Raw genomic sequence first — 22,318 nt, 5'->3', positions numbered from 1 at the left:
CTTCTCCTACCAATCGCCGTACTGTACAGCCTTGAAATGCAAGGTTAAAACAGACGTGACAACCTTGACTCTGGCCTTTCTAGAGAAGGTAACCTATTCCTGTGGTCGACTCAGCCTCACCGTGAAAACTTTGAATTGTACTGCATGTCGGGACTCGGTAGGGGTTTTAGCGCTAAAATAAGACTTATGTGGTCCGTGCCAGACTCTTTCGAGTACAGAGGATCGAGAGGATCTAATCTAAATCATCGATTCGCGTATCTCACCCTGGACATGTGGTGAGTCCGATGTTTATGCTTCCTTTGTGGGGTAAAGTCAGTTCTTACAAGAACTACATATATAAAAGCAACAATTGTGTATACCACGAATAAATTACTAATAGCAACCTATTATTTTTCGATCTCAAGCCCCATAAAGATAGGATGGCCCCAATTGATCAGGTAGCTTCTATGGCGATGGACTACGGAAGTGATCATGTGCATTAGCATATGCTAACTAAGATAATTGGGGGGAAAGCCGTTAGCAGCGCTGCCAGCTTCTCAATGGAATCAACTCGTTCCTACATCGATTCTTATGAGTGCGATGGACAAGCGTATTCATAGATGCGTAAGTTGTGGTTCACTCAAAGGAATTTCCGCAGCTGTACCTTGCAGACCACGCAGCTTCTGATTGCGAGATTTTGGCATTGTCACCTGGCCACCAGAAACTCTGTGCCATATGGACGTCGGGCTTGATCTCATATCTGAAAAGGGCATGAGAAGGTCTCACGATATCTTTGCAGTAATATTGCAGGCGGATCAAACGATCGCAAGATTGTTTGGCTTCTGACGTTGTTCTGGCTATAAATTATCAAGGACTGTCGGAGTAAGAAGGATACGAATGATGTAGAACCTGAAATATAGACTCTGATTGTCAATATATATTCTGTCTAAAGGAGCTAGCTCGTTTACAGGAAGAAGCAAGCTTTAAATAGGCCTTGCTGTGAGACTAGCTTCTTTAATACAGGCTATAAATGACTTCAGGTTATTCATTCAACCCTTGTTCATACATCTTTCTTTTGGGGGAATATATTAGAAATATTTAGATAAATGTTAGTTTTCTGAACATTTGTTATTTTATTATTACAAAAAAAGCTTGTTTTTGATCTGTTGTTGAAGTAGTCTACATGACAATAAACTATATTATATGCTCATGACCAACTATAAAATTCATGTATCTTCATATTTAATATATTACTTCAACACTCAAAATTCAACAATGAATCAAATTCTTAAATTTTGATGTATTTGTAACAATCGCTCGAAGGAGTGATTTGAATACCTACTTCGAGCCAACGCAAGGTTATTCAAGTCGGAGGATTTATTATCCATTATCCATCATCTCATCTCGTTTCAACATCGCACTAACTCGTCTCATCTCATCTCATCTTGAGTCATCATCTATCAGGACCCTCTTCATCCATCCTCATCGCCCAGCCAAGAAAACTATTCACAAGAATAAACTGTTATTAGAAAAAACCCCTAGCCTAGTAACCACCCTCTCTAAAAGGAACGGACAGCTAAAACGCCATTAAGTGATATGTCAACCACGCCACTCTCCATATCTACTTTCGGAAAAGAACAAAAACAGGGAGCTGTAGAAAAAATGTTCAAGCTGTTGTTGTAATGTAAGTAAATCCCCAACCCAATGCCAAGCTAATTTTAAAAAAAATGCAAATGCCAAAAAAGAAACCCCGCCGTATGCGACGATGCAGTACTTTACAAAGCCATCATAGCAACGACTGCCACAATACCTGCAAATACACTGCCTTTGAGGACTCTTTCTTGATTTGCGACGAGGCTATCTGCACTGCTTTTGCTGGTAGTGGTAGAGCCATCTCCTTGGGAAAATCCACTGCTGCTAGTTGAAGATGAACCACTGGATGATGAAGTTGCTGATCCCGAGCTAGAATCACTGCTGCTGCTACTGTCATCGCCAGAATGGTCATCTCCAACTCCTCCACCATCGGAACCTGTAAGTCCAGGAACTGTGGCGGCAGTGGAAACGGCAGTTGAACCAGAAGCTGCTGCTGATTCTCCCGCGGTCATGTTGGTTCCAGTAGCCAAAAGGGAAGAAAGGATAGTGGCATTTTTTGAATCGATCACGGTGTTGTTGGTTCCCAAAGCACTGTTGTAATAGTATGACTTTCCGGAATTCGTTCCTGGAGCAGATTTTGCGTTGTAACATGAAATGTCGACCGATTCAAAAGCGGCATAGTAGTAACCGTTGTTTTGAATATCTTCAGAGTTCCAGTCAATTTCACCACCTGCCCAAGCAATAGTTCCAGCACCGTTACTTGCGAGACCACCGGGCCAAAGAGAGAGTTGGACTCGAGCAGGAGTTTGTGGGAAGTTCCATTGGTTTGCGGTTGCATTCCAAGTATCTGCACGCTTCTTTGTACGTCCAACCTGTCCATCTACAAGCCAAGTAATCTCATCAGGAGTCCAATCAATCTCGTACTCGTGATAATTGGCATATGTATCGGAGAGGGTGATGTTTAACTCGTTGTCATCTTTCAACAGATTAGTATGTTCTCGAGCGCTCATGAGAGATTTACTCACAATTTGTAATACCCTGGAAATAGTAGTTGGATTGAGCAGTGGTCAATTCCGAACCAATAAATTCGTAATCGATTTCGTCCTTCACATCCGAGAAGAGAATAAAAGCCGTAACCACACCCTGACCTCTACTAGTCTTGAACTTTGCCTTCACATTTCCATACCACATGTAAGTCGAAGATGCCATAACCGTTCCGACCGAGTTTGCCGACATAGTCAACAACACATTATCATCGTAGATAACTGGACTTCCACTGTAAACCCAATCTGACTTTGATGCATCACCCAAGTATTTTGTGTTTGAAGTTATGCCATCCATGCTCGTAAAGGTATATGAAGCGCTTTCGCAAACGGGTTCGGGAACGCAGGAATCGAGAGAAAATGACATTCGAGGATCACAACCTCCCAGACAATATGCGCCAGTACCACATTCTCCATATTCTGTGATTGTTAGTTCAAGCTTCCATATTTATACTCACACTTTCAAGAGCAGACTCACGAGAGCAACATGGAGTTTCTTCAGGACAATGGCTGTCGAGACTGCAAGCAGCGAACGCCACCGAGGCTGACGCCAGGACGGTCAATAATGTCGATTTTCCAACCATTTTATATGTATGTGTATGTATGTGTATGTATATGCAGAAGTCAAAAAAGAGAACCGCCCAAATTGATATCGAAGCGATTGGCGATATCGAGGCGCCTTGAGGTAGTACGAATTGTCCAATGAACAGGAAAAGAAATATAAAAGGTCCACGATAAAAGTGTAAGATCAACAGCGGATTGCAGTTAAAGTATTTTAGTATCGAGTGAATAAGTATGTGCGGGACACGATTGAATTTCTTGTTCGAAAACTGAGGAGTAAAGTTATAGTTCCCCGCGAAATTCCAGAGCCCCGAATTCTTTCCTTGTCGTAATATGAAATATGTTGGTCGACCGTTTTATGTGCGTTTAACGGTTTCTTCGTACGGTTCCTTCCCTTGAGATTCCTCCAAATGGAAAGATTATTAAATTGCTCTTGCTTGCTTGGCAGATGTAGTGTAATGGAAGAATGGATTCCCAAGCGAATGTGATTGACAAGAAAAATGACAATAGAACAATAAGACTCAACGACGAATAACGAATGATGTCGTGAATACTTTTATTGATTTACCTACTTCCTGTGAATAATGGATGAAGCTGGAGAAAGAAGTGGGATAGGGGGGAAGGAAAGGGAGAAAGAGGTATTTGAATGGGGAAGACAAGCTTAAGGAGGACAAGACCAGTAAAAGAGGGTCTAGGAGTTATGGGTTATTTTCATCCATGCAATATTCCATGGTGGTAACTATTTTCACAACTAGTGCACGACCATGTACCTCGAGTATTTTGACAGACGGCTATGTTGGATTACAGATATTAACGGATTTGGTATTGGCATTGGTGTTGGTCGTTTTGGCTGTTTTGGTTGGTGTGATCTTTGTGATCACTTTTTTACTTCACTCGAGACTGATCAAGCCTCCAAGATCAAGACTTACGACTCCATACTTACGACTCTATACTTACGACTCTATACTTACGACTCAATACTCAATACTCAGTACTCAATACTCAAGCCTCAAGAACTCACGATACCTATGCCTATACCAAGCATAATCGCCACGGAAATCCTCAATTCAAAAGGGAGTTGCACCCAATTAAACCTCATATATCTAACGCCCTTCGCTTCCTTCGCCCGAGGTTCTCAATTCTGCAGAGCACAGTTTTCTAATTCCATCCATCCATCCCTCCCTCCAGACCACAATCCCAATTCGCCCTAATCTCGATCTGCATATCCTCCGCACCGTCCCGACTAGTCGCCACTAGGAGATTTCTATTTTGCGAAAGAGTGGGCGTAGAGGATCATTTAGCATGATCAATGTGGAGCATTCACATCATCCCATTCATCAAGCTTCCAATCACAGCACAGAGAAATATGGAGAATCTCGTACTCGACATGCATACACTCCAGGAGGGAGGCAAATAATGAAGGAGGAAAAGCAGACTTGCACAATCGGGGCGATTACCAATGGGTAGTGTTGCGAGTTAGGTGGAAGGACAAGCCAATACAAGGTGAGTCCTTTTGAATCATTTGGTGGCCATGAAGGGAATACGAAGGAGGCACGTGGGAGGGTGATACATAATTGTATGAGCAAGGTAGATGCCTAGTAGGTCACTTGCAAACATGCCTCGTATTTGAATCAATCGATTTGTTTATGATAGAAATAGAATCATAGATCATAGATCGTAGAACAGTAGAAACATAGAATCCAAGATCATAGAATCCAAGATCATAGAATCAAAGATCATAAAATCATACCATCATACCATCATACCATCACATGACAATAACAATATGAAACCTCTCAGAAAGTTAATCCTTAGCTTTAAATCTGATTCACAATTTGACATACATACAACGGTACACACATACGCAATTACACTCTTTCCCCATCAGACTCCACTCAAATTCCGGGGAGAACCTTTTCTTTTGACTTTTGACTTACTTTTTTCAGCGCTTAACCTTAGTAACCCTGAAACCCCTGAAAATCCCTCCCCACGAGATCACGAAGAAGGAAAAAAAAGAAAACATGTGGAAACGAACGAACGTTGGAATTGTTAACGCGTGTCAACATTTTGTGTAGGATATCTTTAATGTTTCTGGGGAATGATCTTCGTATTGTATTACATCATGTGTGGTATATAGTGAGCATAGGTAATCATGTTGATATGGGTACGTAGAGAGGAGATGTCAATTTCTCGAGAGCATTACAATGTATCACGTCACCCCTCAATTCAAGACATCGATTTGGTATCCGCGAAGAAGTACAACAACATCCACCGCGTACCTATCTATGCCAAGATCATCTCTTTTACAGAAAAACATCATCTAGAATGCATCATCTATCATCAATCTCGTCTCCAAGTACTCTCCATCAGCCTTGCGCCTCACATCACCCTCACATTCATGTCCACCCCCAGATTCCATATCCACCTGTATATCATCGCATTATCATAACTTATATACATCCACCCCAGCAATACATTCGTACCTATACACCAATACACCAATACAACTAGCATTCCTACCCCTCACTCTAATCTACAGATCATACTAGCTAGCGACAAACTAGCAACACGGCACGGCGCGGCACGCGATTGATCGTACCTACCTGGGTACTTGTACGCTCACTACTTACTATGTATCTTGTGGTGTCAGATGAGCATGAGCATGAGCATGAGATGTGATGAAATGTGATGAGATATGCTGAAATGAGACTAAATCAGGAACCCGCGAATGTTCCTGAATGATACATACATACCTATCTGATAATAAGCAGGTTTGCGCCATCGGAGTTATTATGTGTAGGTTTATGCAGATGAGTGGGTAGGTACCTAAGGTATCTATAATACCGTATACTATAGTATCCCTAGAAGTATAGGATAGATAGGATGGTATCCAAACCACATATACATACATACATACATACATACATACATACCCATTATATACGTGTATATCTACATCTATCCGCATATCCAGCAAATCCAGCTCATACTAACTAGACAGCTATGCCCTACATAGAAAATTCCATATCTAATCTAACTCAAAACACAAATACAACCGCACGTAACACATGAACATCTTCTAGTTCTAGGTTATTGATAATCTCGCGGTAAGACTAGATTAGACTGCACTAGACAGGATCATGTTAGACAGACTGTGTTGTACCATATACGTACCTATGTACCACCCACCCATCCATCATAGATATCATCTCATTCTCTCTCTCATAACCTCACCACCTTGCAGTCTCGCAATCCACAATCCATCAACTCCCTCCGATCTTTCCAGCGTCCAGAAGCCCAGTATCTTTCCCTCCCAGACATTGTCATGCACACACCTCCATCTATGCATCCACCTATTCATACACACCCTCATCGATTTTTCACTTTCTCAAGCTGCAAGCAACACCTCCGTTCCAAGCCCAACCCAACCCAACCCATCTCATCTCATCTCATCTCACCTGCCACCAAAATTCAATAAACCCCAAACCTACCTCTACCTACGTATTTCAAGCACACCTCAGTAGATACAAACAACGCATACCAAAATCTCTTTTCAGTTCTCACTCTTTTGTTCAGGTTCCTATCCTACCCTACCCTATCCTACCCCGCTATCACTACAATCTTCATTCTCGACTCTCTTGTTATCTCATTCTTCCATTCTTCCATTGCATTCTTACCTCATACTTCATAGCCCATACGTTGCATACGTCCTACCATTCCCTCTCTCATACCACCCCATCCTATTTCATCTCATCCCACCCCTCAAAGCTCGGCCTACTCGAGGATTCCAAAGTGCAAATCCTTCCATCCTAGATTTATAGATCAATCGGCTGGCAAGCAAGCAAGCAAGCAGACAAGGAAATCAAAAAAAAAAAAAAAAAAAAAAGATACAAGGTAGAAGAGAAATCAAAAGACAAATCAAAAAAGAGAAACCAAAGAAAGAAAACACTCTCCACAGTCCAGCCAAAGAAGCCTCACTCACAGACTCCCAGAAGAAATTCATTTCCAGAATCCAAAGTAATGAAATGAGAAGCGAAAGAGATCAAGCCGGCCAGATTCAAGTATACGCCACACGTGTATGCAAGCATGCTACGTGAACATTCCGTGAGTGTTCCGTTGCTGTTGTTATTACCATTCATTGTCGTTTTTCGAGTCTCCGAGAAAAGGGAAGAATAGCAGGAGGAGAGGGAAGAATGAGAAAAGAAAGGAAGGAAGGCGAGTTGGGATGAGATGAGATGAGCTCTTATTCAAACACCTTAATAGTGATATAGAAACGCGCCTTTCTTTCCAACCGTGATTCATCCATCCATCCATTCATGCAATAAACCCACCCAGCTATCCCAACTCAATCCAAGCATAGAAGTTGCAAACCCAAAAAGACAGAATCGCACAAAATCAACATAAATTCAATAGACAAATAAACATCCATGCAAGCTTTTACATATAAAAATAGGTAAGATAACTTTCTCCTCAAACCAAATGATCAAACCAAGAGCCGAGCCGAGCCAATCCAATACCCAAACCAACATCCTGTACTTCCTTCCAAAGAGATGTACCGAAGATAATTTTGAAGAAGAAATAAACAAAAAATACGAAGAGAAAAAAATACCATGTCAAAAGCATCCCACCCGATCCCATCCAGCGCCCCCCTTATATTTTCCCGCTAAAATTATCTTTGGCGTACTGTTCGCAAGCCTAGAAGACGAATAGGAAGCTTGATTAGTTATGGGTTGTTTATTGTATCGATACTAGTCTCCATACTTCAGAAAGTACATATCGCAGACCAGCATTTCCCAAGACCAGATGTCCCAGATATAAAGTCAAAGAACAAGAAGAAATCAAAGCTTACCTTGGCGGGTTTTCCAACTTTCTGTCCAATAGCCTTCCACTTATTCGCCTCGTAATCCTTGATAGCCGCGAGCAAAGCCTGACTCTATTTGAGCATCAGCACGTACCATATGCATGATATGCTGCAAAGATAGAACGTACCTCATCTTCCGCGAATTCTGCATAATGCATGTCCTAAAATTCTATTAGTCCATGTTATAACACCATCCATACTACTTTCGTACTAGCGAGAAAGATATCCGGGGAGAAAATGATGAGAATGAAAGTATGTATCTACCTTGTACCAGTGCTTCTTGACACTTCCTTCAGTTCTTGCTGGGAAAGTCTACAAACACAAATTTCAGGTCTTAGCTTCGTCTCCAGGCTTTGTGCGACTTGACATGAAAAGTCTGTTTGGCTCACTCCAAAGCAGACTTTCATCTTATCTCACCTTTGCAATATCCGCCCAGCTATTACCTGCATCCCTCATATTCTTCAATCTCTGCTCTTCAGCAGGTGTCCAAGGAGTATTGGTACGACTCTTTTTAGCAGGTGGTGCCATCGACGAGGCCATATTGGGATCATCTAAACCCGCCGAAGAAGGTCCTGCAATAGATGAACCCGCCTGCATATTGAAAACCGAAGTATTCGTTGCCGTCGCAGGGCCCGAGGCGCGTCTCTTATTTCGCGAGCTGGCTGGCGAAGGAACCTCGGATTTGAGAGTAGATGTGTCGGCAGTCGATGGATGATTGTGTGAGAGTTGAAAGCTCGCGTTAGGGTCGATTTCTTGTCTATCTACACGCTTAGACATTGGATGGATGGTCGGGGGTGAATGCGCGGGAAAGGTAAAGAATGCAGAGAAATCTTCGAGGTCGGGAAGGTTCGAGAAGTTTTTAGGTGGTTGTTGCGCGAGAGAGGTGTCGGAGGGAGCTGCAGGCTCGCGTGTGGATTGGTTCATAAGATCACCGTGTGAGGCTGGGGTATAGATACAAAGATACTTACGTTCTCATGTACTTGGGAACGTTTGATTGTAGTCAACAGGGCTGACATCCCTTTCTTTGCATATCTTGCCGAAGACCGTTGGAAGCGCTTGGCACCACTTCGGATCCTAGGACAACCTGTAAGGCGTCTGGGGAAGTGGAGATGTTAATGATATAGTCGATGGCCCATTCATCTAATATTGTGTGACAAGCAAGATATTGTGTGAAGTTTGATGATGGGGAATTTTGTTGTTATAGGTGTGATCTGATGACTAGAGGGGGGCGGCCACATCCAGACATTAAGTATCCTCGGTACATGTTCCAAGGACATGACATGTGGACAAGGAATAGAAGCCGGAAGAAACAATAATAAATATGCCTGTCTACGATCGGGCCACGGTACATACACGATACCAACCGTCCTTGCAGTGACTTCGAGCGGCTGAAGTGCCAATCATAGGTCTATCGCACACACTGCAAGAGCCTGAGATGCATCTCCATAAATTTAAGTATTGGCCATGTATTAATATACGGATATTCGTTAGCTCAAGCATACTTCTGCATTTCTCATTTCCAGCGCGGCTTGCGAGGACGGAAAGTCAAGGGGAATGACGGGCTCGAATTGCAAAAACAGGCTGACAAGTGGTGTGGATGAGGAGGGTGAGAAAATGAGCATACATGAATGGTCATCATCCATGTATTTTCCTAGTGGAAAGATCGTCAGATCCACGTCTGCGTTTATTGTAAACTTTTGTGCTACCACCAAATACTAGGGTCTGTAGAAGTCATCTCGAGGTATAGAAGATGAGGAAACTCGAACTGCCCCCAAACTCTTTCGTCTTTCTCCGGCGTTTTGGTTACACTGGGCAGGGGATGAACGTGGGTTGTTGGTGAAGAGGATGCAAAGTTAATTACATTTCATGATTTTCCTTGACCCCGGAGAGAAGTAAGTCATCGTGATACATTTTCTGCCGGCTTTTGCTTGGTTGATTTGACTCAGCTCGATGTGCAGTAGTAAGATGCATGTAATGGTGCGAATATGAATATCTTGATTGGAGGTTCATAAATGATGCTTGTCAGAGGGGAGATCTGAATGGTTGAAGAGCTGTCCTGTCGTTTATACTAGAACCGAAAGCTGCGGGGTATGCAACATTTAGCACAATATCCCATACATCTCGCAATCTACCTAGTTTGGAAGCATATCAACAAATGAAATTATCATCTTGGGGCTTATCGATTAATCCACTCTCTTGCCAATGTGCCATGGTTTCTCTGTACTCATTCCTGTACTAGACGTATTAATCAATATTGCTTTCAAGCTAGAAGATATGTGATAAGAGCATATCTCAGATCACTGAAAATATCCCAGCAATCACTCTTCTCGTATCAACACCTTGAAATCAAAGCGGTGTATAGAGGATTCAAGTTCTAGACGAGGCGATCGCACTTCTTCCTTCTCATCCAGATCTTGGCTTGAGTTGTTGTCACTATTTGATCAATATGAATTGGTCCGTCACCTTTCGTGGAACCTCCCCTATTTAATTTTGTTCCCCTCTAGGTTGGTTTCCGTCCCTTTATTAATTGACAATCCATGTGCAGGTCCATGCGTGTACGAGGCATCATGTTGGCAATGTTTGGTCAATCTGACAGCATTGTGCATCTTTAACCCTTTGACATCAATTACATATATCTCCGTATGTACAGTACAAGGAATGACCTTTGGGTTACCTTGATAATGCAATCAAATAATGAGGCCAAGGTAAACGGCGTAAAGAGTTCATTGTGAATGGTAGAAATGTTTGCTATCAACTGCAAGGCGTTCCCGATGATTCGAAATTGGGGTTGCTTCGCCGCAGCCCGCACCAGGCATTCGCCGACATGTAATTCAAATTTTAAATGCAAAATGAATTGAAAAGCGGTACATGGACTCGTTGACACTTCCGTGCCGGTTATTGGATAATAGACGGGATCCTCGGGCCGTGATTGGAAAAGAGTGGTTGGGATTCATATACCCAACAACATGAATGGTGGACCCGACCGTTTGGATTGTCTTCAGGAGATGTATGGTTTTGGTTTTGGGCTCTTGATATGGAAAAAAAAGAGACGGACTAATAAGGCGAGCAAACAATTTTAGCTTCATGTGTTTGTTTCAAGGGGATCTCTAAGGGGATCAAGAGCGGACAGGTGTTACTTATTGAGGAAAACCTTGAGGTAGTAGTTTCCCGTTCAAACGGCTTTTTTCGTTTGTTTTGTTTGATGTTCCAAAGTAACAACCCCTTAGGTTCCTCCGAAGTTTGAGATGGTCGATTTTATTAGTTTGTTTCTCCATAAAACAAGGGGACTCGTGACTGTTCCCTTCTTGACGGCTATATTATGGAAGTTAAGCAAGTATACCTCGTGAACAATGAACTGTAGTGAGACTGTCAAATTGAATACCTCCGGATACATGCATGATCTTGGCTAACCAAAGTAACGGCGTATGGATCCTGCCGTATCTGCACCTAGCCATAGTTGTAAAACTATGGAATAATACTCGGAGGAAAAGTCTGCCGGCTACTCACATCCGACCATCTTCTGGATTTCAGCGAAATTGAAATCCGAGAGGGAGAAAAAAGAGGAATGGTTCGTATGAGCACGTGTATTTCACGTGATATGAATCACAAAGTTCGAAGTCTAGAGATTCTGTGAATTATCACCTTGTAACATATATTATTTTGATTGTCATTCTGATGCCTTTCATTTCGACACTTCCTACATGACCCTTCGACTCGGATGGGCGAAATCCGACAAATTGGGGGCGAAAGAGGGGGAAAGATAGAACAAGTTTCTAATTGTTCCATGGTGGAGATTTGCGGAGTAGAAATGATGATAGGATTTAGAAAATCAAAACACAACATGTCTTCAAATGAACCTTAACCAACAAATCATCATATCTTAAAAGGTCGTAACCGCAGTACAACAGCACAACAGGCGCATAAGTAAGCTAACAGTTTATCCTCCGAGCATTTTTAACCATTCTTACTGGTGATATGTTCTTGCTTACCCAAACAGGTTCATGTACCTGCTATTATATTCCTTCACCGTTATGAAAATTCTTTCTTTTCATGCGATGACCTCGAGACATAACGAGTGACAGAATTCGATCGCCTTTGTTTGAGGCCACGCCACCATATTCATCCAATACTTGCTCAAATCTCATTTCAGAGTGACTGCTTTGCCAAGTCGAACAATTTAGAATAACAAGCGTTAAGGTATAGTTAGGCGATTCATTATCCGTTCTTGGTATCGCATCTCGTATGCATGTATCGGTATGTACATCGTCGTATATGGGGTAATTGGAATATTACCCATGAATAGAGTAAAGTTAGGTGATGATGACAGAAAGATACGATGGTAAACCTGCACATGTTGAATAAGATGATTGAATACCTAGGTCGTTAAGGGATAAAGTAGATATTACGTAGCACCTAGGTACGTATAGAGTAGTAGTCGAAGAAGGGTCGAATTATCCGTTGATGATAAACAAGGTTAAAAGCAACTTTAAAGGTACCAATTCAAGGTAGGTGCTCAAGTAGATATCTACCTAGTGTCTACTCCAAATAAGTGCTCAGGTGACAAGGTTTGATTAACGACTTTTCCCCCTTCATCTGAAAAATAAATCCCAGTTAGTCCAGTTCCCAGGGTTTTAGACTCTCCATCATACCCTTTGAGTCTAAAATTTCCGACCCTTGATGATCAGAATCAGATACGACTCATACGAGAGTATCCATTGAAACTTAAGCATATTGACCCAAGTACACTAACAACATCCATGATTAGACTTTCCGTTACTTACTTTCCTTATAGGGCTGTTGTGGCTGTCAGAATTAGAACCCTTGATGTCTTGGTCATCGATTGCCTCCTACCTACCCCCTACCTAGCTAGACCTGCCTAGACCTATCTGGTAGGTAGGTAGGTATGTATTAGGTAGTCAGGACTCAGTACGGGCCGTCAGTACACATACTTCTTTGGTGGGATGTCACCTCACCGAGCTCATCAAAGATCGGACGCTCACCCTTCCGGACACTGGCCAATCTCTTTTTCCAACACTTGGATCGCTTCAATTTGCAGATTCAACTATCTTACGTGATTTGAGACGAACGATGAAAAAACTCGAATCAATCGTTCAAGTATCTAACATGAAAAGTTCTCAATAGCTTCATTTTCACATCTCAAAATACCTCGAAACGTCTTATGCAAAGATATTTCATTAATTTCAGACTCTAATCGAACTGACTGTCCACTTGTATTCAGTATCAACCAACCTCCCGACTTATTAGCATTTCTACGCTCAATGCAGATTAGAGAGAATATTGGAGAGCACGTTTGTAGTATCTCCTGCGAGTACCATTGCTTTGCGTCAACACAACGTTTCTTAGTACCTCAGCTAAGGATAGATAGTGTTGTGCCTGTGCGGTGCGACGACAAATTTAATGACGCTATTCTATTTCGATATTAATTGTTCCTATTCCTGACCTGTCATTTATTGTTAGTAGTTCTTGGTTGCTCTTCTACTTGTTGTGTAGGGCAAATCGCGTCGTACTAATGAGCCACTCCAAACGGTTCTAAATGGTCCAAACACTGGAATATCAAGCATGATCACAGAGGCGCGCGGCGATTGTTCCAACTTTGGTCTTATTTACGTCCCATCTCCACGATTATTCATGCATTCGAAGCTTTTTCCCAGGAAGGATAAGTGAGATAAGAATTTTAAAGTCCTTGGTATCGGTGGCTCGAGGGTCAATGAGGGTCACCATAATCCCGGTACGAAACTCTTCGAAACTCGCTTCCCCCTCGACCCCTCCAGGTCTTGTAACATTGCAGAAATCGTCAATTGCAATAATTCCATTGCTCATTTTGATGTTGCTGTGAGAAAACGCCTTGTTGCGAAGTCGCATGGGCCGTATGTACAAATTCAACCATCCAGAAGTTTGCGTTTACGGAGATTTCAATTTCCGATAGTCATCTGGGAGAGTTCTCCTATGAAATGTCGACGCAAGTTTTGAATGTCATCAAGGTCATCGCACTTGAGACCCCGCCTCAAACGTCAAACAGAGATTTACATCATTTACCCCAGTACCTAAGAAACACTATTTTGATGCAGAAACGGGATGAAAACTCATAGAGATATGCAACTCTACCCATGCACAATCAGAAACTGTGATTCCATCAACTACTCGTCGTTCCCTGTAAGACGGTTTTGAACTCCAGAGGTTACTGAACTTGGTCTTGTCGATATTCCAGACGACCAAGTTGGTTCTTCATATAATACCCAGCGTTCTGCTCTTTAATTTTTCCTTTTCTTTCCTTACACTTGACGTGACTACCTATTTCGCAGCTAATATTTACTTTCCTTTCTTCACCAACTGGTTTGGCTGCCTTACATTCTTTATTGTAGTTATATCTTGTTTTACTTATCTTATTCCGACTTTTTGACAAAGATTATATTCTATACCAACTTTTAACAACATTTTCGATTCTTCGATCGCCGGTTCAACCATCTTTTACACAATATACTTTCAATTTATCATCAATCAACGACTATCATCATGTCTGCCAACCAAATGAACACCCAAGTGGCATCATCCACATACGTTCCAGTCGACGTAGCCCAACGACACGAATATGGCATCCAGAAGAACCGTAAAACGGCTTCGACTGGTGGCGGCAGAGCTTGGAGCGAGGATGAGGTATGAATGAAACAGAAACTTTCAATAAGGAAACTTACTAATCAATCATACTAGGAAGTTTATCTTCTTCAAACTCGTCTTCAAAAAATGCCTTACAAGCATATCGCTTCTCATTTGAAGAAGACTGAATTGGCTTGCCGTCTCCACTATCATCAATTGTCCCATGGAAGCAACCGCCGCAAGCGTACCAATTCTATGGCTTCTTCTGGTAGCTCCAATTCAGAATCTTCGACTTTACCTCTCCGAATGCCATCTCCGATTGACGAGGCTACCCATCTCCGAGCCATATCACCTGTCTATAACTACTCACCGCAATCACCTCAACATGTTCAACTCCCATCTGCATCTTCACTTTTATCCCGCTCAGCTTCCAACAGCCCTTCCAGAACTCTCGGTCACCCAATTGCTATTCTCCCAAAGCCAACCGCTTCTCGACACTCAATTAATGATTCCCCATCGGATCAAGCTCTCCGTCTCGATTGCATCATGACTTCCACCCCAGTCACGGTTGCCAGCGTTGACAAAGAACGTCTTCGTCGTGTATACGAAGCTCATCGCAACTCTTTCTGGAACGTCATAGCATCCGAGTATGGCGGAGGTGTATCTCCTCTTTTACTCGAGGAGACCTGGAAGCAAGGTGTCGCATCCAATGGACCACCAACTCCATGTGTCTCTCCAGACATGCCAAATCTCAACCGAGCAAGCTACCATCATTACAACAGCCAAGCCCCTCAACGATTGCCATCACCAAGCCAAGAGATCAAGAACAACGCTACCAGTATCTCGGCACTTCTCGGTATTGATGCTAGTCCCCGTAGCCCTAAGGAAAGAGAGATGATCAAAAGATTGGAGGAGAGTAGGGAGATGTGTTAAATTGTTTTTCTTTCTTTATCATTTATATCTATTCACGATTTCGTTCGTCAGGTGGTACACAAGAAATGGTAATCTTATTGATACGACACGAATTGGATGATGGTCAGGAGGGGAGGAGTTCGAGCTCCACTTTGGATACGATTTGGGAACAGAGGGTATTTGCACGATGATCTATTCTTCTCGGCGTAAGGGGGGGAGTTATGGGGCATTCATTCAAATCCATCTATCAACCTGTCCAATAGGGAATTTTGTGTAGTACAGTAGCAAGCTTTGATCGCAATAACGCGAATCTTGAATATACTTTTGAATTTTAAATCCATCTGCCTTCTATCTGTCCCAGTTGTTTCACTACCATTCATTTGTTTATTCGTAAACCCCGTACTTTTCGACATAAAACATCCTTATGGTTTCATATGTGTCTTTTGCAGACCATGAGATTGCGTCTAAAACCATTTGTGTCCACAATGTGCATTTTTGGAGATCAGATGAAACATATGAGATACCCATTCAGTATGCGGATGTTATGGATATCTAGGCCCTTTTCAAACAATTATATCCATTTTTTAACCAGGAAAAAAGAACGAGCTTGTGGTTGTAGTAGTGATTGAAATTGAGGTTGATTGAAAGTTACCTCGGTTGCCCAGGCCCATGTGGATTGTCCGAGCTCTTATTTAGTGGAGATTCTAGAGCCCGGAGATAAACTATAAATTAAGCACCTACTAACGTAAATGACGTGGGGTATAAGAGAGCTTACCTAGTAGTCTCAACACTAACGATTACCCATATCGAGCCCCATATCGAGCTCAAGTTGTTCAATCTAGAATGATACCCTCACTCATTAAGTATGGCATTCGTGCCGCCAAACATGCAAAAGATGCAAACGCATCCGCACTGGCCTCTATGCTGCTTAAAGAACATTCAACAAATGGTCCATTGGTCCGCTCACAATACCTTGATGTGAATCAACTGCAGCGATTGAGCGCCACGCTTGCTTCTCATAGCTTGTCTGATACCTCATCCACCTTCGCAGTAGAGTCTAGCCCTGACACTCTTCCAATTCCTCCCTGTCACCATCTAGTATATTTTACACCACCGGATGCCGAGGATAAATTGGGGCTTGATGGATCGGATACGATATTCAATCCGCCAGGATCTTTTACAAGGAGGATGTGGGCTGGCGGGGAATTGGAATGGGTGCATGGAAATAAACTGGTGACGGGGGAAAAGGCAGAGGAAACGACGACCCTGAAGAGTGCGGAGGTGAAGAAGACGAAAGCTGGGGATGAGATGATAGTTGTGGGGGTTGAAAAGACATTCAAGAATTCCAGGGGACTTGCGCTTGTGGATCGAAGGTAAGTGAAATTTATCTCGCCATATCATGTTGTTGGAATATTGAAGTTGCCATTCAATTGGAGAAGTAATCTCGAAATTCGGGAAGTTGGTAATATATGCTAAATCAAAATACAACCAGAAATTGGTTATTTAGACAAGCGATTGACTTCAATAACCCCCCTCCTCTTCCGCCACTTCCTTCCCTCATTCCAGTTACTTCCGCCAAATACGAGCACACTATTACCCATACACCAATATCTCTCTTCCGCTTTTCTGCTTTAACTTTCAACGCGCATAAAATACATTATGACCGGGACTGGTGTCGGAAAGTTGAGGGACATCGAGATTGCGTCGTACATGGTCCGTTGAATTTGATACACATGGTTGATTTCTGGAGACATATTATAGGAAAGTGTGAGGGGGGCACAGTGAATGACAAACTTACAGTGCTTTTACCAAAAAAGGTTAAGTATAGAGCTACGAGTCCCTTTTACGTGGGGGAGGAGTACCGGATACTGATGGAGGAGGAGAAGGAAAAGGTCTGCAATATGAAGATTGTAGATCGGTTTGGAATTGTGGGAATGGTAGGCAAAATTGAGAGGTGGTGATTTTATATTGTGGAATGTTGTTAATGTCCGAAGAGATGTTGTGCTATGCAACTATGACGGACAATATTGAGCACGCTCTGCTGGATACATCCTTGCATTCTTGTCGTTATCAGGATGCTGCGTGCATGTCTCCCCTGGCCTGTATTGTTCTGTCCGACCTACTGTCTAACATCCTTTGACTACATCTTGGAGCTTACAGTCACTACTCAGCGCTCTGAAATCTACAGCAGTGTCTCATTGGATTGAAAACTGATTTATCATTAAGATTTATTCTCGCTATTATTCATTACTAAATTCGACAAGTTCGTAATTCAAGAAAATGCCTTGCAGCTGGTGGCCATTGCCGACGTCGACTGGAACTCTACTTTCGATACATCATCCCCCTCTCCCAATACCACATCAAACGTGGTAGACCATTGCACATTATCGATCGATTTCGTCCCGCTGAATAAATAATATCCATCGATCTCCTCACTCACTTTCTCCATAGCTGTACGTTGCACTTCCAGCGCTTTCACAATCGCGCCTGGTATGGCACGTTCGTACACCCAGTCAAAGGCGACAGACTCGCTGATACGATCGGCACGAACGGCTGCAGTAACTGTGATATTCCATTGGTCTGCATCATTGATGGATACCTGTGGTTGACAGGATTGTGCTGGTTGGTAGAGAATTGCGTCTGAGACCGGAAATCCCCCGCCATTATTGGTGATGATTTCATCAGCTGCACCGACGGTATGTAAGATAACGTCGAAAGATGAGATTCCGGTGCTAGCATCAAGAACAGTGCTGAATGAATACCAAGTGAAGATCTCTGAATCGAAGCCATAACTCTGGCCCAATAAGTAAGTTTGTCGAATGACGGGGATCGTAGTGTTCGAGGTATTGTTATTACGATCACGGTACTGAAGGGATACAGTCACATCATCGGCGTTGCGGTTGGTGGTGCGAACACGGATGTATCCTCCGAAGGATAGAGTGTTATTTCCAGCCAAGGAAAGAGCAATTTGCGATGGCTTCACTTCGATGGGCGCGATGACTTCAGAAAGTGTAACGTCTGCAGGAACGGTATCAATCATTCGAGCAAAGATATCAGCACATTGCGTTTGGAAATTGGTTGGGTCTGCTAAAGAAGTCATCGTTTTGTTGTTGTCGGCACCAAAAATGCGTTTATCGGAATTGAAAGTATCATTTTGACCGATCACAAGCGGGTTGGTCGAATTGTTCTCCAAATATTCGGTGACAACAGTGTTGTCGAATGTAGTGTAGGTGCTGTCGAATTTTGGAAAGTTTTCTGCGCTGCCGTTGCCGGTAATCTGGGGAAAATCAACTCCATGAACACCCCCGAGAGCATGGCCGCATGCTACCATGGTGATCATCTCGGCAGTGTTGAATCCCTGCTTTGCGAAGATTGCAGTGTGTGTCGCCAAATCCTGATCAGGCTCTGGTACGCCAGAGACACCAGCTCCAATCGCATCGACTCGTCCACCTCTGAATGGAATAATTGGACCATCGCAAGCCATTGAGGCAACGACAACGGACATTGCGATAAGATCGGCTGACGAAGCTTTGATTGAGTGGTAATTGTTTGTAAATCCTAAGGTAGCGTTGAAAGCAGCACCAGGGTTCTCCGCTCGGCCAAGCTCAAAGGCTATAGAACCATCGAGTCCTCCAAGGCCAGTATCGACATCATGAGTAGCCATATCATGATAAGCTGTTCTTACCCATTCTGCAGCCGTCTGGCGTCCACCTCCTGCCGATGAGAAAGAGCACGGTGTAACACCTGATACGAATTAGCAAACAAGTTATTCTCAATACTAGCTTGAAAATCCTCTCCAATAACTTACCATCTCTGAAGCCATGGTGTATGAAACCTTGCTGAAGATATAGAATATCCTCTAGTTGATCATACTCTGAGGGCCAAGTATAAACCGCATTAACTGACAGCACGGGTAGCATACCCATACTGAATAAAGATGCACCCTTCATTTTTAGAAATTACTTGAAGAATAATATCTACAATAGAAAAACAAACGACAAAAACGAGTGTAGCGATAGATTGAAATATCCAATACTCAGTAGAATGGGAATACAATTATATATCAGTGAAATACGAGTGTACTGCCAAGTCTTCAACAGCAACACAACTGCAAGTGTGCCAAATCAATTATTGCCAGGGATGGACCCCTTTCCCTTTCTTTCTTGATCCGAGTCCCCTCGTGTTTCCTAAAATACATTGGGATCCATAGCTTTAATCTTCTTCAGAGTAGGGCTATCTAATGAAGTGGACGGATTCAAGAATTCAATCAATAAGAATGGATGGAATATAATGGGTAGATGGGAAAGGCATGTGGAAGGTGTACACGGAAGAATACTGCCGCTGCCAAGAAGCATCTAAGACTCCATTTTCACGATGGAGTGGATCTGCATGGGGAATCTTGGATGTTTTTAGAGATTGTTATTTGAACGCTAGAACATTGGAAAGTGTAATGGAAATGGAGAATAGATGATTTGTTCGTGGGCTTCGCTTGGGATTGGTGTCGGTAGATGGTTAATTAAGGTTGTTCGTGATTGTGGAGATGTCCGTTGTTTGAATTATGGATAGAGGAGTGCCTGCATGAAAGGGTTTAATTGGGGGGACTAGCTGTAGAGTGTGGTTGAAGGGAGACTTAGGGAGTATAATGGATAGGGATCGTGAGGTGGATGTGTAGTGGATATAGTAGATAAAAAATGATAGCTAGCTAGTTAGCTGCGGAAAGGGGGAGATCATTAAGTGTTAGAGAAGAGTCGGCATGAGATAGGGTGAGATCGAGTGGAGTAAAAGTATATAAACTAGTATATGTCCCAAAGATCCGATGTTTTTGGTAATGCATAGATATTCTTCAGTACATCACTCTAGATCCCTCTCAAGATCCTCTACTAGAGAACGACGTATACTAGTAAAGTTCCAATCCCTCTGCAAATCAACTCTTGAAAAGGAGAGTCGAGATGTTTGGTCGCGTGATCATGAGGTTTTATTATATCACACGCACATGAAATCAGATCACATACCTACCTATCTAGGTATCAATGTCTTATTCCTGTATCGAATAGACTGTGACGATAGGTAGGTAGGTAGATACCCAGGTAAGATACCAGGATACTTAAGAATCAATAAAGATCAAATTCCCTACTTCAACCCTCCTACACCCACGCAGCAACACTCATAAGATAAAAATCCTTCACAAACCCTCTCCATAAAATGCGCCAATCTTCCTACCCAAATCCACATATTCACAACCTACACTCCTTATCGCAAAAAATCTGATATTCAGCCTCCACACCCCCGAAAATCTTCACATGATAACACCACAACCCCATAAATCTCATATTCAACCATTCACAAATCCACTCACCGAGGATTTTCAGCCTGAGAGTCATAAATTCATAAGTTGGAAGATTCTTCATACCTGAACGTGTGAGGGATTGCAAGATTCATAGGTTCTCGTTTGCCCCCGCCACAAAAACTGATCCACACGAGATCGTCAGGCAACGGTTTGCGGCGGCTCAGCCGCGTTTGTGATTCATTTGTTTTTACTTTGCTGGCGATTTTGTGATTCTTTCGATTGTGATTTTGTTTATGAAGAAAGATTTTGTGAGAAGAAGTGAAGTCTTTGGATGGTATTCTTGGATGCTTTTTTGAGAGTTCTTGCTGTTTGCGTGTTTGGGTTTATTGCGATTTTCAGCGTGTTGAAAAGCGATATATTCTACAGAAGTACAAGGTTACAGCTTCAAGACCAAGACTAAGACTAAGACCGAGGTCGTAATCAGAATCAAAATGTCACGACATTACCACAGTTCTCGAAACGAGAAATCACATCCTCATTCGCATTCTCGACGAGATACTCGTCATGAAGCTCGTCATGAGAAAAAGAAAATTACGCCGAAAAATCTAGCGGCGACGTTGGGAATGATGGGCTTGGCGATTGGTGCTACGTTATTGACGGAGGGGGGACCGTGGAAGAGTCGTATGGCGGCTGCGGCTACGGTGGTGGGGATGGAGCAGATGCTTGAGAGTGGGGGGTTCTTTGATGGGAAGGGGGATGGGGAGAGGAGGGTGGTTAAGGAGGAGGAGTATAGGAGGGACAGAGGGGAGAGGGAAAGGAGGGATGGGAGGGGGTTTGAGGAAGAGAGGAGACGGAGGGATGTGGAGGATGATGATGAAAGGGCATATCGACATCGAAGGGAGAGGGTTAGAGAAGAAGAAGATAGGAGAGAGACGAGAGGAACGAGGCACGGACATGGACACGATTCACATGAGAGAACAAGACGAGATACTCACGATGAAGATGATCGACGACGGAGGGAAAGAAGAGCTAGGAGGGAAGCCAATAGGAGATTTGATGAACAGTATGAGATTGAGGAGGTCCCCGTCTGATGATTTACTTGGAGCTTTTTTGAGTCGGATTTTGGGAGGTATTCTTCATGGTATCAAATTTCCAGGAAGGAAATAAGCGGATATTTTAGGGAAGGTTTAGGGAATCGGAAGAATATGAAGAGCTTGATACATACAGCAAAAGACGAGTACTTCTAGCTATGATCTCATCTGGGCCCACGGTTACGAGGGCATAAGGAATGTCGGTTCAAGGAAATGGAGGATTGATATGAAATTATGACACATGGATGGGAACGGATGCCTTTCTTTATCGAGTCTGGAGATGACTCCAAAACCATTATCTTCGATTGCGTAGATTTGTTTTCTTTTTAATTAATAACTTTATTGGGTTCTTGAAAGACAGACTGTTTCCTCCACA

The 22,318-nt window shown here is 42.9% G+C and overlaps 6 protein-coding genes across 6 annotated transcripts; 3 read left to right on the top strand and 3 right to left on the bottom strand.

Annotated features, from left to right (window-relative positions):
* Nucleotides 1-1,754: 1,754 nt before the first annotated feature.
* Nucleotides 1,755-3,199, bottom strand: Bfra_009849 (putative glycoside hydrolase family 16 protein; the record flags this gene model as incomplete). Its single annotated transcript, XM_037340186.1, has 3 exons — nt 1,755-2,548; nt 2,598-3,035; nt 3,094-3,199. The coding sequence occupies 3 exons, from the start codon at nt 3,197-3,199 to the stop codon at nt 1,755-1,757; spliced, it is 1,338 nt and encodes a 445-aa protein (XP_037189409.1).
* A 4,627-nt stretch (nt 3,200-7,826) lies between these two features.
* Nucleotides 7,827-8,961, bottom strand: Bfra_009848 (putative myb dna-binding domain protein; the record flags this gene model as incomplete). The annotated part of the gene is made up of 4 exons (XM_037340185.1): nt 7,827-7,871; nt 8,026-8,109; nt 8,166-8,198; nt 8,455-8,961. 4 exons carry the CDS (start codon nt 8,959-8,961, stop codon nt 7,827-7,829), a joined length of 669 nt encoding a protein of 222 aa, XP_037189408.1.
* A 5,610-nt stretch (nt 8,962-14,571) lies between these two features.
* Nucleotides 14,572-15,585, top strand: Bfra_009847 (uncharacterized protein; the record flags this gene model as incomplete). Its single annotated transcript, XM_037340184.1, has 2 exons — nt 14,572-14,712; nt 14,767-15,585. 2 exons carry the CDS (start codon nt 14,572-14,574, stop codon nt 15,583-15,585), a joined length of 960 nt encoding a protein of 319 aa, XP_037189407.1.
* An 822-nt stretch (nt 15,586-16,407) lies between these two features.
* On the top strand, nt 16,408-17,525 carry Bfra_009846 (uncharacterized protein; the record flags this gene model as incomplete). The annotated part of the gene is made up of 2 exons (XM_037340183.1): nt 16,408-16,937; nt 17,057-17,525. The coding sequence occupies 2 exons, from the start codon at nt 16,408-16,410 to the stop codon at nt 17,523-17,525; spliced, it is 999 nt and encodes a 332-aa protein (XP_037189406.1).
* A 311-nt stretch (nt 17,526-17,836) lies between these two features.
* Bfra_009845 (putative wsc domain containing protein) lies at nt 17,837-19,514 on the bottom strand (the record flags this gene model as incomplete). The annotated part of the gene is made up of 2 exons (XM_037340182.1): nt 17,837-19,308; nt 19,373-19,514. The coding sequence occupies 2 exons, from the start codon at nt 19,512-19,514 to the stop codon at nt 17,837-17,839; spliced, it is 1,614 nt and encodes a 537-aa protein (XP_037189405.1).
* A 1,828-nt stretch (nt 19,515-21,342) lies between these two features.
* On the top strand, nt 21,343-21,942 carry Bfra_009844 (uncharacterized protein; the record flags this gene model as incomplete). Its single annotated transcript, XM_037340181.1, has 1 exon — nt 21,343-21,942. One exon carries the CDS (start codon nt 21,343-21,345, stop codon nt 21,940-21,942), a length of 600 nt encoding a protein of 199 aa, XP_037189404.1.
* Between the last annotated feature and the right edge of the window lie 376 nt (nt 21,943-22,318).

Source organism: Botrytis fragariae, assembly GCF_013461495.1.
Source record: "Botrytis fragariae strain BVB16 chromosome Unknown tig00000163, whole genome shotgun sequence".
NCBI classification, from domain to species: domain Eukaryota; kingdom Fungi; phylum Ascomycota; class Leotiomycetes; order Helotiales; family Sclerotiniaceae; genus Botrytis; species Botrytis fragariae.
The sequence above is the reverse complement of the archived record's forward strand: the minus strand, read 5'-3'. Positions and strand labels throughout refer to the sequence as shown.